Source organism: Gekko japonicus, unplaced genomic scaffold (genome assembly GCF_001447785.1).
Source record: "Gekko japonicus isolate JY-2015 unplaced genomic scaffold, Gekko_japonicus_V1.1 scaffold3434, whole genome shotgun sequence".
Lineage (NCBI taxonomy): Eukaryota > Metazoa > Chordata > Lepidosauria > Squamata > Gekkonidae > Gekko > Gekko japonicus.
Window position 1 is genome coordinate 81,559 of NW_015177120.1, and position 17,569 is coordinate 99,127.

General features: G+C 47.1%; 1 protein-coding gene across 1 annotated transcript; it reads left to right on the forward strand.

The window, feature by feature from the left end:
• On the forward strand, positions 1-14,709 carry LOC107124808 (zinc finger protein OZF-like). The gene is made up of 2 exons (XM_015428319.1): positions 1-1,357; positions 14,693-14,709. Exons 1-2 carry the CDS (start codon positions 1-3, stop codon positions 14,707-14,709), a joined length of 1,374 nt encoding a protein of 457 aa, XP_015283805.1.
• The last annotated feature ends 2,860 nt before the right edge of the window (positions 14,710-17,569 follow it).

Below are 17,569 nucleotides of genomic sequence, written 5' to 3' on the forward strand. Positions count from 1 at the left end.
ATGGTTGAGACGAGAGATGGAAGAAAGTGTAATGACCATTTTCCAAAGCAGGGGATAAGGAAGACAAGTAAATCTATTCAGTGTGGAGAGTACTTCAGAAATAGATCACAGCCCCTTGTGCACCAACAAATACATGGAGGGGAGAAATTTTTTGAATGCTCAGAGTGCGGAAAGAGATTCAGTAGGAGTGGCACTCTTCAACTGCACAAAAGAACCCACACAGGGGAGAAACCTTTTGAATGTGCAGAGTGCGGAAAGCGATTCAGTTTGAGGGGTAACCTTTACAAGCATCAAAGAACCCACACAGGGGAGAAACCTTTTGAATGTGCAGAGTGTGGAAAGAGATTTAGTGCGAGGGGGAATCTGTACAAGCATCAAAAAACCCACACAGGGGAGAAACCTTTTGAATGTTCAGTGTGTGGAAAGCGATTCAGTGTGAAGGGTAACCTTTACAAGCATCAAAAAACCCACTCAGGAGAGAAGCCTTTTGAATGCTCAGTGTGTGGAAGGAGATTCAATAGGAGTGGCCATCTTCAACGGCATCAAGGAACCCACACAGGTGAGAAATCTTTTGAATGCTCAGAGTGTGGAAAGAGATTCAGTCGGCGTGCCACTCTTCAAAAGCATCAAAGAACCCACACAGGGGAGAAACCTTTTGAATGCTCAGATTGTGGAAAGAGATTCCGTGATAGCTGCCATCTTCAACAGCATCAAAGAACCCACACAGGGGAGAAACCTTTTGAATGCTCAGAGTGTGGAAAGAGATTCAGTCGGCGTGCCACTCTTCAAAAGCATCAAAGAACCCACACAGGGGAGATAACTTTTGAATGCTCAGTGTGTGGAAAGAGATTCAGTGATAGCTGCCATCTTCAATGGCATCAAAAAACCCACTCAGGGGAGAGACCTTTTGAATGCTCAGTGTGTGGAAAGAGATTCAATCGGTGTGCCACTCTTCAACGGCATCAAAGAACCCACACCGGGGAGAAACCTTTTGAATGTTCAGTTTGTGGAAAGAGATTCAGTGAGAGTGGTAGTCTTCGAAACCACCAAAGAACCCACACGGGGGAGAAACCATTTGAATGTTCAGTTTGTGGGAAGAGGTTCAGTGAGAGTGGCCATCTTCGAGTGCACCAAAGAATCCACACAGGGGAGAAACCTTTTGAATGCTCAGAGTGCGGAAAGCGATTCAGTCAAAGTGGCACTCTTCGATATCATCAAAAAGCCCACACAGGGGAGAAGCCTTTTGAATGCTCAGAGTGTGGAAAGAGATTCAGTTGGAGTGGCGATCTTCATCAGCACCGAAGAACCCACACAGGGGAGAAACCTTTTGAATGCTCAGAGTGCGGAAAAAGATTCAGTCGGAGTGGCATTCTTCGATATCATCAAAGAACCCACACAGGGAAAATACCTTTTGAATGCTCAAGAGTGTGGAAAGAGCAAAGAGAAGGGGACCTACAAATACGAAATTAACAGAAATTTTAACCTCCCACAATCTAGTAGATATTAGGAGACACCTACACCCTACGGATAGGGATTACACTTTTTACTCTACATGTCACAGATGATATACCCGCATTGACTGTATTTTAGTTAACTCATCGTTAGTTAGCCAATCTTATTCGGCTGACATTGGAACACAACTGTGGTCAGATCACTGTTGGGTAGACTGCTATATGAACATCAATTGTGAACAAAATCCAAAACTAATATGGACATTAAATAGTTTTTTATTATTGAATGAAACAGTTTTGTCAGAAACAGAACAACACATTAAAAACTTCTTCTCAGAAAATTCTGTAGAAGAGACCCCCCCAAAATATAATCTGGGATGCAATGAAACCAGTCATCCGAGGCCACTTAATTTCCATGTCCTCATTTCTAAAAAAAACAAAAAGCCAGTTTAGAACTTCAACACGCCATCAAATCATTAGAAAACAAACATAAACAATCAGGAAATATTAATATTTATGCACAACTCTTAAAAGAACGTTAAATTTTTTGGAAATGTACCAAATTCAAAAAAACATTCTGTACTCAAAGCAAAGAGGATGAGCTTTTACTCCGAAATCACTTAAATTCTTAAGTAAGCACCTGAAGCACCAACAACAATCACGAGTAATCACAGCAATAAAAGACACCCAAGGCAAACTACATCATGATTCAAAAACAATTTCCAATGTATTTCTGAACTTTTACAAAAAGTTATACAGCTCATCCATTGAGGATTCTAACCTAATAGATAAATTTTTCCAAAGTAATCCTCTCGCTAACACACTGAATGAAATTCATCATGACCAAATAGAAGCTCCTATTACACTTCAGGAGGTCAGGCAAGCTATCAAAGGATTAAAGGCCGCCAAAGCTCCTGGACCAGACGGCTATGCCCCGGAGTTCTACAATTTGCCTCAATTTTGGCCACCCCTCTAGCTAACACATGCGACCACACATTAAATACTGGGAATCTACCACCCTCATGGAATGAGGCATCTATTATACTAATTCCTAAACCAGGCAAAGATCCAGCCCAACCAGCATCCTACCGCCATATCTCCCTATTGAATACAGACTTTAAAATCTTCACCAAAATTTTAGCTTCCAGACTTAAAACATTCATAACAACATACCAAGATCAAGTTGGGTTCATGCCAAACCGTGACATCACGGAAAACACCCACAAAGCTCTCACAATTCTAAACCATTGCACTTCCAAAAAAATACCAACTGCTTTTCTATCTCTAGGCCTGGAAAAAGCCTTTGATTCGGTTGAAGTTATTTATCTACAAAGATTACTCTAAAAGATGGGCTTCGGAGACAAATTTCTAAATGCTATCAGAACTAGACAGGCCAAAGAAACTCGAAACCAATATAATACTCTCAGCTTCAGTTCCGACTAAATTCAACGATCTTTTAAAATCAAACCAAAAAGAACTAGAGACCTGGCACAAAATGAATTTGGCGTGGTCAGATAGATTAAACATAATCAAATAATTCATATTACCCAGATTTCTCTTTATTTTTAGAACTATACCTATTCCAATAACCTCAACTCAGATCCGTAAATGGCAGACGATGCTTTTAAAATTTTTCTGGGCGTATAAACACCACAGAATCAAGAGCCATACTCTATATAGAAAATCAGACAAAGGAGGAATCAACTTCCCTAACATACAACATTATTACAATGCTATTAATATGGCTCACATCATTAAACTACTACAGGCTGACCCAAACTCAGATCCCGTACAACTGGCAAACTCCTACACAAATCCTTACAACATACAAGAGTGTATATGGCAAGGAAAACTAGACAGGCCAAAGAAACTCAAAACCAATATAATACTCTCAGCTTCACTGGACATATGGGACCGCCTAAGATCAAAACTCTTACAAACAACTTCTAGATATCAAACATTTTTAAATCAAATCTGGTTCCTACCAGGCCTCAGAAACCCAAGCTTCAACAAATGGAAAGAAGCTGGAGTCAATACTCCACAGGAACTTACGTACATGAACACTCTACTATCTAAGACTAATCTAGAAACTAAAATACAACACAAAATACCTCGGATCCAATACTTCCAAACATCTAATCTATTTAAACACCTTAAACTTGACCAGATAATGAAACAACCATTGACGTCATTAGAATCGATTATCAGAACTGCAAAGGTATCTGTGAAAGGCCTAATCTCCAAAATATACATGACACTATCCTCTCTATTTTGGCCACCAAATGCGAAGGGATCACTCACTGGAGAAGACCCTGATGCTGGGAAAGATTGAAGGTCAAAGAAGACGGGGACGGCAAAGGATGGGGTGGTTAGACAGTGTCATAGATGCAACGAACATGAAATTGAGCAAACTTCAGAGGACGGCGAAGACAGGAAGGCCTGGCGGGATCTGGTCCATGGGGTTGCGAAGAGTCGGACTCGACTGTGCGACTGAAGAAGAAGAACAACAACCTCTCTAGAATACAAGTCTCACCTATCCTACCAATCTCTCTGGCACGAAGAATGCAACATTCAGTTAACAGATGAATCCTGGCAATGTATATGGTCTAGTCCACCTTTCAAAACCAAAATTGCATCAATGAAACTGCAATCTTTTAAAATATTAGCTCATTGGTACCTCACACCCAACAAGCTGGCCCACATGACTCAAGCATACGACCCCAACTGCTGGAAGAACTGTGGAAATAGGGGCACCTACCTACATTGCTGGGTATCCTGTCCCAAAATATTACCCTTTTGGGAAGCTGTTTTAATACAAATTAAATCATTTCAAAATATAGTCATAACACCCACTCCCGAAAATTTGTTTTCGAACAGTTGGGTAGCTCATAGCGCTGCTCCTTCAGTGGTGGAGAGGGTCTCCATATTGCTATTTGCAGCCAAGACGGTCATTGACGGTCATTGCCACCCACTGGAAAACAACAATGACGCCCACAATTGCACATTGGCACAATAAATTGTGGGATTTATATATTATGGCGAGACTCTCTGATAACCTTGCACGCTTTGACAGAATTCCCGCTCCTTCCTCCTTTAGCACTATTTGGTTTCCTATCCTAGAATACCTGCAACAATTCGATGACACTCCTAAGGAAATTGATGCATTACACCTGTGGTAAAAATCAATCTTTCATTCTATCTGTTGATACTCTATTAATGTTTCAAAAGGTGTTTCTACCATAAGAAAGTGTTTTTTATCCGTGACTTTGTGCTAAATATCATCCTTACAAGTTACTAAGTTCACCTGGTATTTTATTTTGTACAATTTGTCATTACCTGTATTGCGATTGTTCACAGTTCACCAATATGTTTGTACACCTAATCTCGTCTGTTGTAAAACCTGTTACCATTAATCTTATATTCAATAAAAATATATTGTATTTTTTAAAAAAGAGTGTGGAAAGAGACTCAATGAAAGTGGCAATCTCCAACAGCATCAGACAACCCACACAGGGGAGAAACCCTTTGTACTTTTAGGAGGTGGTGGGCTCTCCTTCTTTGGAAGTTTTTAAACAGAGGCGAGATGGCCATCTGACAGCAATGCTGGTCCTGTGAACGTAGGCAGATCATGAGAGGGAGGGCAGGAAGGGTTGCCTCAGTGCTTAGTTCTTGTGGCCCTTCCTTACATGTTCGAGGAAATGCTGATCATCAGTTTGGGTCAGTTTTTATTTTTGCAGGTTTGGCCAGGGATCCTGGATTATTATTTTTTTTTGCCATCTTCTGGGCATGGAGCAGGGGTCAGTGGTGGTGTATTGGGGGAGATAGTTGTGAATTTCCTGCATTACGCAGGGGATTGTACTAGATGACCCTGGAGGTCCCTTCCAACTCCATGACTCTACTCTGTGAGTCCCAGGCAGGCAAACAGCCCGATTCTGTGAGCCCTGTGACAGAGAAGTAACCATTCCCGTCTCCCCAGGGATCACACAGCCCTCTTGAGCAGTCCTTATGGGGGCTGTTCTCTCCCCCCCCCACTGCATGGAGATAGCACAAGGAAGGCATTGTGGGTTTCTTTCCACTGCTGCCTAGAAGGGTGAAAAAGACAAATGGTGGGAACCCCACCTTTTTTGCCACACATGTAATTTCTGTTTGAGTCCCCAGCGTCACTCTCTCTCCAGGCTTTTGCTTCAGAGCACAATTTGAGATCCAGCAGTTAAGAACATAAGAAGAGCTCTCCTGGATCAGACCAATGGTGCATCCAGTCCAGCATCCCATACCACTCAGTGTCTAACCAATTCCTCTGGAGGGCCAGCAACAGGGCAGAGAGGCCGAGGCCTTCCCCTAATAAGAACATCAGAAGAACCCTGCTGGGTCAGACCAGTGAGGGTCCATCTAGTCCAGCCTCCTGTCTTCTCACACAGTGGCCAACCAGTTCCTCTGGAGGGCCAGCAGCAGGGCAGAGAGTCCAAGGCCTTCCCCTGAGAAGAACTTCAGAAGAGCCTTACTGGGTCAGACCAGTGGTCCATCTAGTCCAGCATCTTGTCTCACACAGTGGCTAACCAGTTCCCCTGGAGGGCCAGCAACAGGGCAGAGAAGCTGAGGCCTTCCCCTGAGAAGAACCTCAGAAGAGTCCTGCTGGGTCAGACCAGTGAGGGTCCATCTAGTCCAGCATCCCATCTCACACAGGGGCTAGCCAGTTCCTCTGGAGGGCCAACAACAGGGCAGAGGGGCCGAGGCCTTCCCCTGATAAAAACAGCAGAAGAGCCCTGCAGGAACATGCCAGGGAGGGTCCATCTAGTCCAGCCTCCTGTCTCACACAGGGGCCACACAGTTCCTCCGGGGGTCCAAGAACAGGGCAGAGAGGCTCAGGCCTTCCCCTGAGCAGAAGAACATCTGGAAAGCGGAAATTCATTTTGAAAACGAGCCATCTAAGTTAATCTTTTAACTGCCGGCAGCACTTTGTGTTTGTATTTGTTGGGGTTTTTTGCGTTTTAAATAATTGTATGATTTTAACTGTATTTATGCTCGTATGGAAGGCGCCCTGAACCTGCTTTGCGGGGAGGGTGGGGTATACATCTGATAAATAAATAAATATAAATAAACATCAGAAGGGGCCTGTTGGATCAGACCAGGGAGGGTTCATCTAGTCCAGCCTCCTGTCCTACACAGAGGCCAACCGTTTCCTCTGGAGAGCCAGCAAGAGGGCAGAGAGGCCAAGGCCTTCCCCTGAGAAGAACATCAGAAGAGCCCTGCTGGGTCAGACCAGTGAGGGTCCATCTAGTCCAGCATCCTGTCTCACACAGGGGCCAGCCAGTTCCTCTGGAGGGCCAACAACAGGGCAGAGAGGCCGAGGCCTTCCCCTGATAGGAGCCTCAGAAGAGCCCTGCTGGGTCAGACCAGTGAGGGTCCATCCAGTCCAGCATCTTGTCTCACACAGGGGCCAGCCAGTTCCTCTGGAGGGCCAACAACAGGGCATAGAGGCCGAGGCCTTCCCCTGATAAGAACATCAGAAGAGCCCTGCTGGGTCAGACCAGGGAGGGTCCACCTAGTCCAGCCTCCGGTCTCACACAGTGGCCAGCCAGTTCCCCTGGAGGGCCAACAACAGGGCACAGAGACCAAGGCCTTCCCCTGAGGAGAACACCAGAAGAGTCCTGCTGGGTCAGACCAGGGAGGGTTCACCTAGTCCAGCTTTTTGTCTCACATGGTGGCCAACCAGTTCCTCTGGAGTGCCAACAACAGGGCAGAGAGGCCAAGGCCTTCATAGGAACCTGATGTTGGGATCCCGGGGCTTGCCTTGCAATGGCTCATCTCCTTTCTCCAAGGTCGGGGGCAGAGGGTGGCGTTAGGGGAAGAGACGTCCCAGAGGCACCCGCTGGTTTGCAGAGTTCCCCAAGGGGCAGTGTTCTCCCCGATGTTATTCAACATCTACATGCGCCCCCTCGCCCAAATTGCCCGGAGGCACAAACTAGGGTGTCACCAATACACAGATGACACCCAACTATATCTGTTGTTGGATGGTCAGTCCGACTCCACCCCAGATGACCTGGACCAGGCGCTTCAGGACATGACAGGCTGGCTAAGACTAAACCGAATGAAATTGAATCCGATGAAGACGGAGGTCCCGTGCCTGAGTTGGGGCGGGTCGGGGGTAGGGATATCACTATCGACCTCCTGGATGCCGCCTTAACAATGAAGGCCCAGGTAGCAGCCACTGCCAAGGCAGCCTTTTACTATTTACAGCTGATTAGGTAGTTGGTTCCCTTCCTTGAATGCAATGACCTGGCAACAGTGATCCATGCGATGGCCACTTTGAGATTAGACTACTGTAACGCTCTCTAAATGGGGCTGCCCTTGTCCCAAATCCACAAGCTGCAGCTGGTGCAAAATGCAGCAGCTAGGTTGCTGATGGGCCTCTCTATACGAGAGCACATCCTGCCTGTGCTGAAGGTGCTGCACTGGCTGCCAATAGCATACCGGATTCGCTTCAAGGTGCTGGTTTTAAAGCCCTATATGGTCGGAGGCATGTCTACCTGAGGGACCGCCTTTCCCCGTATGTCCCCCAGAGAGCGCTGCGATCTGGAACACAACACCACCTGGCCCTCCCTGGTCCTGAGGGCCTTCTCAGTGTTGGCTCCACACTGGTGGGACGAGCTCCCAGAAGACATCAGGGCCCTGCGGGGCCTGTTACACTTCCTCAGGGCCTGTAAAATGGAGCTCTTCCACCAGGCTTCTGATTAGAAGCCGCCACTGATGAATGAGTTATCGACAACTGGACTATTCTGGCCACCATGCTGCTGGCATCCAGAACGACTTCGGACCAGGCCCGTAGCTAATGCAGGGCCCATGGGGCCCACCCACCCCTGTGTTGCTTCTGGGCCACCTCCCTCCCGGGCTGTGCCCAAAGTGCCTCGGCTCACCCCCTGCGTACCACACTGCCTCCAACCTGGCTGCCTGACAACTGAGCTCCTTGGGCACTCCAGAGAAATGGAATCCTTTGTCCCCAGAGCTACCTTCCGACACTCCCCTCCCCTTAAATAAATAAATAAATAAATAAATTTAAACTCAGCTTTAAATTTAAACTTTAAAATACCTTCCAACACTCCCCTCCCCTTTAATAATAAATGAATAAATACATTTAAACTCAGCCAACTTGCCACCAGCTCCTGCCGGCTTCTCTTCCTCACCATCCACCCTCTCTTAACCACAGGACCAGTCGCTGTACTCCAGCCCGCGTGTGCCTGCTTTAAAAACTGCCTGCCTCCCCCCCTGCCACTCGAGTCCCCCCAACAAGCCCCGCGGGAGTTTTTCTAAGGGAGCCATGGAGAGTGCGTGCCAGAGACGCCAAGGGACAGCCCTTTACCGGCACTCTGAGCCGCCCCCGTGGCGTGTGCTCCCTCCTGGCTTCCATGACCTTCATGACTGGAGGCGACGCGCCGGGCGGGGGGAGTGGAGGAGGCTACATCGCTATGGGGCTGCTTCGGACTCCGCCCTAGCTTCATCGGACCACCTTATGGAAATTCGCACTTGATGTGATTTGTTTGTAATTTGGAATTTTATTATTGTGTTTACTGTATTTTACCATATTTTAAACGGCTGTACGCCACCGTGAGCCTGCCTATGCGGGCAAGGCGGGATATAAATTGAAATTAAAATAGAAATAAATAATAAACAGTGTGTGCTTCGCTGCCCTCACAAGACTCCTCTCAGAGCACTAAAGCAAGACCCCAAAGGCGTCGAGCCAGACGGCACTCCGTGCCATGAGGACTGAGGAATTGATTCCAGACCCCTGCGGTGGAGACAGAGACGGAAAGACTGCCAGTGGAAATATCACAAACACAGGGGAGGGAGGAGGACCGGGAGAGACAAAGAAATGGCACTGGAAGGAAAAGGAAGGTGTTGGTCATAGGTGCCTCCCTGCTGAGGGGTACGGAACGTCATGTCTCCAGGTCTGACCCCCTGGTCTGTGAGGGGTGTTGCTCGCCAGGGGCGAAAATGAAAGATATGACAGAGAGGATCCCTAAACTCCTCAGACCTACAGAGCATTCAGACAGATGCAACATCAACATGACACCACATCTGCCCCAAGCCCCTCCCCAAAGCATCTGCGGGTGCCGGGCCGACTCCCTCGGTGGGAAATACCTGAAGATTGGGGAGGAGTTAAGACGCTGAACTGCAGACTGGAAGGTCGGTAGTTCAGCAGTTCGAGACCCGAGTGTGGCATGACGGAGTGATGGTCCCAGCTCCTGCCAACCTAGCAGTTCAAAAGCAAGAAACGGCAAGTAGATATGATAAATAAGGTACCGCTTTGTTGGGAAGGTCACAGCTTTCCCTGCGCCTCGGTGTCTAGTCATGCTGGCCACGTGACCACGGAGATGTCTTCGGACAGCACTGGCTCTTCAGCTTGGAAACGGAGATTAGCACTGCCCCCTAGAGTCGGATGCGACCCGCTTTTGAGCAAGGGAAACCTTTACCTTTAAGATCTCCCATGGGGAATAAGGCCATGGAGTCCACCCTGCCAAGGAGCGGTTTTCTGCAGGGGAAGTGATTTCTGTCACTTGATGAAGGTTCTGATTCTGGGAAATCTCTGAGGCCCCCGCTGGGAGGTTGACAATCCTCTTTGAGCCCCACCCCCTCCAGCATCATGACCCTTTCCCTTCTCCACTTTGTACAAATCCCCCCTGTTGTGTACTGAGCCATGAGTCATCCATGAGCTCGTTACCCCAGAACAATAGCTTCCCAGGATTCTGGAGAGGGCCAATAGAGATGTAGTATTATGTAAATAGCCTATTGTTGGGAGTGCGGTGTGTTGGTCCCAAACCCAGTATTTAACACCCCCTCCTCCCAGCCCTGTTGGACCCAATTTGTGTCTCTGACTGTGTTTTTCCCAACCCAATTTGAGAAACACACAAAAACAGTCCCGTAGAGGACGAACACTTAAAAATGTATTTGGAATATTCAGAATGTGGAAAGAGATTCAGTAATACTGGCAGTGTTCAACAGCAAAAACCTTTTGAATGCTCGGAGTGTTTAAAGAGATTCAGTTTGAGTTGCTATCTTGAACAGGACCTAAGAACTCACATGGATGAAACATTTTGAATTGTCAGAGTGTGGAAAGAGATTGAGTAACAGTAGCAGTCTTCCGTGGCATTAGAGAACCCACACAAGGAGAAACTATGTACCTGCTTAGCCCTGGGGTGTCAAACTCATTTGTTATGAGGGCCAGATCTGACATAAATGAGACTTTGTTGGGCCAGGCCATGTGTGTCATAAAATGTAATGCCAGGTAGTGGAGTGAAGGACTCACACGAGACATGATCTTTTGAGGGTGAAGAAGGGTCTGCTCCAAAGGAGCAAGAGACTTAATTTTATACACACTCTGCCCCCTCCACCGTGAGGTGAGGCTTGTGGCTTTGCACGTACAGAAACAGGGAAAAACAGATACTTAAGCAGAATGTCTAGGAAGCTTACACAGTATAATAATTAACAAGCTACTCCTGGCTTTAAGATGCTCGCAGTTTCAGGATGTGCAAAGGTCAGGAATTTCAGTGTACCAGAGTCACTGATCAATCCTATATGGACAGAGTCTGGATGTGAACAGAACCAGGACTGGTGTGCCATATATCGCTGATCCTCCCCACAGTGGAGATATACACTTTATACAGGACACAAACATAATTAAATATTTGTTTTACTTAAAATTAAAACATGCTTAAAACATTAGCACTCTTGCAATATTTTGTTTATTTAACAGTGTCTGATAACCGGCACTTCTTGTTCTGAATTATTGCATCAAAATGTCTGTGTTGTAGAATTTCTTGAATATGCTGTTCAAGTGTGTATCTGTAAGCTGCAAACCTGCTTTTGATTTATTGAAATTTATTACAGAAATTTTATAGTCAGTGTTCTGAGCCTACAACCCAGGAGAAAACATGAAATGACATGGTATTGCGATCCTTTGCACATAAGTTGATTCATGTGTTGCTCAAGAACATGAGAAGGCATCCTGACACAGACTGAGGGCTATGTTTTTGTCTAAAAATTATAGTTTTCCCCAGAGAACTATCTACAATTCCTATGAGGCAGTGCAAAAATAGAGAGACAGCAAGTATCAGCCTATTATCTGGGAAGTCTAGGTTCAAAACCCCAAGTCTACAAAGGAAATGTGCTGGGTGAACTTGGTGTGGACACACACCCTTCGCCTAATCCACCTCACTGGCTTGTTGTTATTCCTCATCTAAATAGTTCACATTGCTTTCTTACTGAGAAAGACTGGACTGAGAGGGCATGAATACAGTGGAAAAAAGAGGAGGGGAACCCAGTTACACCCAGGGGAGCCGTGCCATAACGTGCCCAACAACACACACACTATAGCAAGGCACAGAAACGCTCATACCTTGAGTAATGCTTCGTTGGGCTTATGGGTGCGTTGTATCTCTCCCATGCAATAGAGGCAGCCAAGCAAAGCAAGCTCTGCTTAGTTCCCTCCTTCCCTTCCTCCCTCCGGGGAGGAGCCTCAGCCAATGGAGGGGAAGAAAGGCTTGCCTTTCTCTTCTGTGTGACTGAGGCAACCTGGCCAAGAAGCAAGCTGTGGCTTGTTCCCTCCTGCTTGCTGGGAGGGGCATCAGCCAAGGAACAGAAGCTTGCCTATCTATCTCTCCTAAGCAATTGAGAGAGTCTAGCAAAGCAAGCTATGATGCATTAGCAGCAGCAGCGTTGGAGAAAGAAGCAGGAGACAGCCAGTTCCTCGAGGGCTGGATGGGAGCCCTCTGGGGCCCTGATCCAGCCTGTGGGCCGCATGTTTGAGACCCTTGGCTTAGCCCATGAAAAAAAAGGTTTTCTCTTATTTCACACCTAAGAGATGACCACAGGCCATATAAAACATCGGCAGCTTGAAAGTACACAGAAATCTTATTCTAACCAGGAAGAAATGTTTAAAATGCTAGGACTGGATGGAACTTTATCCATGTTGGAAGCAATGCTTCTTCTAAGCTGCGGAGTCTTGTGAGCAAAAATTCTGCTTTGTGAGCTGCTGGCATTAAAGTTGTGGGCAAGCGATTTGGCTCCTGCATAAACGAGTTTGCCCTTCCTGAACTAAGACAAAAAATGTGTGAGCCGGAGGCTAAAAAAACCCTGTGAGCTAGCTCACACTAACTCAGCTTAGAGGGAACACTGGTTGGAAGCCTTCAAATAGACCCCACAGGGAAGAAAGCAGGGATGGGTTCTGCCAGGTGATTTATTTATTTTTCGCATTTATATCCCACCTATCCTGTAAACGGGCTCAGGGCGGGTTAGAACATTTTAATAAATGCAATAAAATTTATAACACATTAAAACATATAAAACAATAGCCATGCTTGCCATAGGGAGAATCCGGCCCACTGATGTAGCTAGGCATGGCCAGTTGCCAGTAGGTGGGAGATTGCAACCTGGGGCGGCCCATATGGATGCCCACTGCCTCAGCCAAAGGCCTGGCGGAAGAGCTCTGTCTTGCAGGCCCTGCGGAATTGCATTAGATCCCGCAGGGCCCTGATCTGAATAGGGAGCGTGTTCCACCAGGTGGGGGGCAGGGCAGAAAAAGCCTTGGCCCTGGTCGAAGCTAGGCGGACATTCTTTGGGCCAGGGACCACCAGGAGATGTTGACTCAGAGTGTAACACTCTCCTAGGCATATATGGGTATGTATAAGGCTTTGAAGGTAATTACTATCACCTTGAAGCGGATCCGGCACTGAACCGGCAACCAATGCAGCTGGAAGAACACATGGTGAATGTGGACCAGCACAGGCGTTGACGTCAGCAGGTGCGCCGCCGCATTTTGTACCAGCTGTAATTTTTGGAGCAACTTCAAGGGTAAGCCTGTGTAGAGCAAGTTGCAGTAATCAAGCCTGGAAGTGACCATTGCATGGGTCACCGTAGCTAAGTCCTGGGGGGAGAGATAGGGCTTCAGTAGCCCGATCTGCCTAAGATGGAAAAATGCAGATCTGGTGACTGCAGCAGCCTGGGCCTTCACAGATAAGGAGGTACCGAGTGTTACTCCCAGGCTCTTCACCAACTGGGCCGGCACCAGAGGTGTCCCTTCCAGTGTGGGAAGCCTGGTGCCCACCTCCAAACCCCCCTCTAAAGAAGAAGAGATTGGATTTATACCCTGTCCTTCACTCAGAGCGGCTTACAAACTCCTTTTCCCTTCGCCTCCCCACAACAGTCACCTTGTGTGGTAGGCGGGGCTGAGAGAGCTCTGACAGGAACTGCTCTTTTTCAAGAACAGCTCTTGTCAGAACTACGGCTTGCCCAAGGTCATCCAGCCAGGTGCAAGTGGAGGAGTGGGGAATCAAACCCGAAGTGCAGAATCAACCCCTGCATCTCCAATACTGCCATGGTCTTAGAGAGGGGTGTTAGTAGTTCTCAGGATTATGGACCGTTCATGAATTTCTATTTATATATTCAATTTATGGCCTGCCTTGGCCATCTCCTCCTGCATGGTTTGCCTAAGCAAGGCTAGAACCCAGAGGGGGAAAACGTCAAGGGCCTTGATCCATGTGTCTTACTCACGAGTACTCTGGCCTGAAAAAAATATACACAATTGTGTGCTAGATGCCCACAGAACAATACAACAATAAGAGAGACTAGATTAAAGCCATAGCACCATTTAGTGTCTGGTAAGGAAAAACAACCACTTTTTCCTTCGTAGAAAAAAATACAAAGGTCAATGAAATAGCATTACACATAGCAGTCTACTCCAGACTCTCTCAGTCAATATCCTTCTAACAGTCTTGTGTTCTCAGAAGCAGTCTGCTCCAAATTCAATCTCTCTTTCAACACTTATTAGAGATATTTCAGTGTTTCGGACCTCTGGTCTTTCCTCAGGAAAGAATCTATAAACACAGAATTCCAGTTGTATTACACTGAAATTACGTTATACTACATTGGTTTATCCATCTCTATAAAAATAAAGTGAGTATAAAAGTTGATAATGTTGTACAAATTAATATCCAGTCAAAAATAGAAGATTGAAGTCAAAATGAGGAGGAAGTACTTGTATTTTATTGCAATGAAATCCGGAAAAAAATCAGGCCAAAGGACCCATCAAAACTGACTGCTTTCTAACAAAACTTGTTCCAACAGGCGCAACGGCGCTAATCAGAATGCTTATAAGTTTTAAGAATCAACCTTCAATCTAAGTTTACCACTACACCGTAACTACCCCCTTACCTCCCACTTCCCCCTTCCCCCCCTACCCTCCCTTTCAGGTCCCTGCCCCCCTTAGGTCAATGCACAGGCTTTGCTCTTGGAACGTGCAGTCCTAGTGTCGCGCTTTGATCTCGCGGCTTACCACCACCTCCCCCTTGCGGGCAAGCTCTGTAAGCTCCCAGCCGACACAACTCTAGATGAGACGCTACCCTGCCCGCGCCTCCCCCCCCCTCCTTTTGTTATGTGCTGCATGTTGTTTCTGCCTCTGCCTCTTTAAGACTTGGGAAAGTAATGTTGAGTTCCTGCTTCCTTTTATGGTAGTGTTATTCAGTAGGTGGGGCATCAGCGATGTCTTCCTGGTCATCTGATTCCCTTTGGCGAATAGGGATTTTTGCAATCTTTTCTGGTGTGTCCAATTCCAGCAGGCTTCGTTTCTGCGACCTGCGATTGTCGGAGTCCTCTGCTACCCCCAGCTCCTGTAGCAGTTTCACTCCTGTTTCCTCGTCTGCAGCCTGCAGGATCTTCCCCTTGAATGCCACTTGCAATCTTCCTGTAGGTAACCATTTGTATCGTATCCCTTTCGCAGTTAGCCTGGAAGTAGTTGCCTTCAGCCTATATCTAATGGTCAGAGCCTCTTGTGGAATGTCGGGGAAAATAGCTATGCGTATGTCTTTAAAGAGCAAGGCTCCTTTGGTCTTTGCTTCTTTTAGGATTACATCCCGAGTCTCCCAATTTACAAATTGTACTAGGATATCCCTGGGCACTCTTTTCCTGGGGTTATTTGGAGCTCCGAGTCTGTACGCTTTGCTAATCCCCAGGTCCCGTGAGGGCTCAATTGGGATTATGTTTGTCAGCCAATCCTTCATGAACTTGCTTAAACTTATAGCTTCCTCCGCCCCCTCCGGCACCCCTCTAAATTTTAAATTTAATTGTTTGTTTCGCGCTTCTAATAGCAACAAGCGCTCTCTCATTTCCTTCTCTGACTTCCGCAGGTCAGAAACCTCCGATTTAACTGTAGTGCTTGTTTTAAGGGCTGTTTCTGCCGTACGTGTTGTTATATTCAGGGCTGACTGTATGTCTTGAAGCTGTTCCTTAATAGGCTGCATTGAGAGTGATATTTTCTCCCCTATTCTAAACTCCATTCTTTCTAAAATACCTGGGAGGTCTTGTATATCAAAGTTCAGGCTCATCTGTTTGGACGTTGAGCCCCCGTCCGCCATTGTGGTCGCTGCCGTGGTTTTCACCCCGATGCTGAATTTTGCTGTATTCGGATTTTGGGCCACTTTTGTTGAGTTTCTCTGAGCCCCCGCTGAACTACCATCATTTTTCCCCATCTTTTGTTTAAGTTTGGTTTCGCTTCGTAGTGCTGTGGAGGGGGGGGGGACCGGAGATTTGCGGAGCGTTTCTCTTCACAGTAATTGTAGGGTTAACTTCGACATGCCTTACCTTTTTCTGTTTTGCTCAATAAAAGTAATAACTTTTTATCTCAATAACAGATGAAAAGCTTCAACTGCCCACTTCCACACATCGAGCTTCTGTTAAACGGACATGACATTTTTTTTACAGGCCTGGCAATCCTAAAATTCCCTATCTCAAAGCAACCCCTCCAAAGATATCATGCTCTTGCAAGCCATGGTAGACCCAGGTTCAAACCCCCATTCAGTTATGTTATGAAAGCTCACTGAGTGACTGAGTGACCATGAGTCAGTCACTATCTCTCCTCTTAACTTACCTCACATGGTTGACAGGATAAAATGGAGGACAGGGAAACTATGTAAGTTGCCCTGTGCTCCTTGGAGGAAGAACAGGGCAAAAAAGTATTAATTTCTCCCCTCCCCCACATCTTTTAGGGCATGTTTAAGAAGCATAGGGCTGTTGCCAAAAATGATAGCCCTGTGTCAAACTATTCCCCTTGCCTTCATCGCATGCAATACAACTTGCTTCAGCTCCTGGCATCATGGTAATTATGCTTCATATTTTCCTGCCCTTGATGAAGAAAGCTAATTGTGTAGAGTGGGAAAATACAGAGCCCCTGCTTCAAAACCTCTGAAATGAAAACCATCAGTTTTGGGGGGGGGGCTCCTTTCCCTTCTGCGTAGTGATGAGCAGAACTACTCAGCTCTAGTCTGCAAGACATTTGAGAGAACAGAATTAAATGTTTCCACTTTTCCAAAACTTCAGTGTGCACCAGAGAAGGTGCAGGCAGCAAAAGTCAGACTGGAGGCTTTCATGATGCAAGGTAGATCTTGCACTTTGATGACCTCTGGCATTTTAACTTCACCTTACTGCCTGGTCTGCTCCATATCCTATAGCTGAAGCTCGATAATCTATTAAGGGGGAAGTAAAAACGCTACTCTTTCACTGGGGTCTGAAAACCACTGGGATATCATCACAGGGGTGCCCTAAATAGGGTTCCCAGGTTCCCCCTGGCCACTGGCAGGGGATGAGGGTATAGAGGTGCCAGCTCCAGGTTGGGAAACTCCTAGAGATTTGGAGGTGGAACCTGGGGAGAACAGGGACTTCACTGAAGTACAATGTCATAGAGTCCACTCTCCACAGTATCCATGTTTTCCAGGGGAACTGAATATCTGTAGTCTGGAGATGAGCTGTAATTTCAGGCGATCACCAGGTCCCACCTGGAGGCTAGCATCCCTTGCACTAGATCCAGAGGTCATTTCGGGGGGGATCGCGGGGGATCGCAGTCCCCCCAGGTGAGGTACAAGGGGGCGGGGCACATGACGAAGCCCCGCCCCCTGCTTCCGGCTGCCCCGCTTCCGGCCCTCATTCAGGCAGGAGGAGGCAGGAGAAGAGGGAGGGTAAGTTGCTTCCTCCCTGCCTCTCCCCACCCCTGCCTGCCTGGGGCCAGGGAGGGCCTTTGCGGGGCTTCCTTGCACTCCCGCCGGCCTTGCAGGTCCATTGCCGGGCCCCTCATGGGG

What these genes read in the sequence shown, in the direction of transcription:
- LOC107124808 (XM_015428319.1), top strand. Translation starts at nt 1, where the DNA reads ATGGTTGAGACGAGAGATGGAAGAAAGTGTAATGACCATTTTCCAAAG.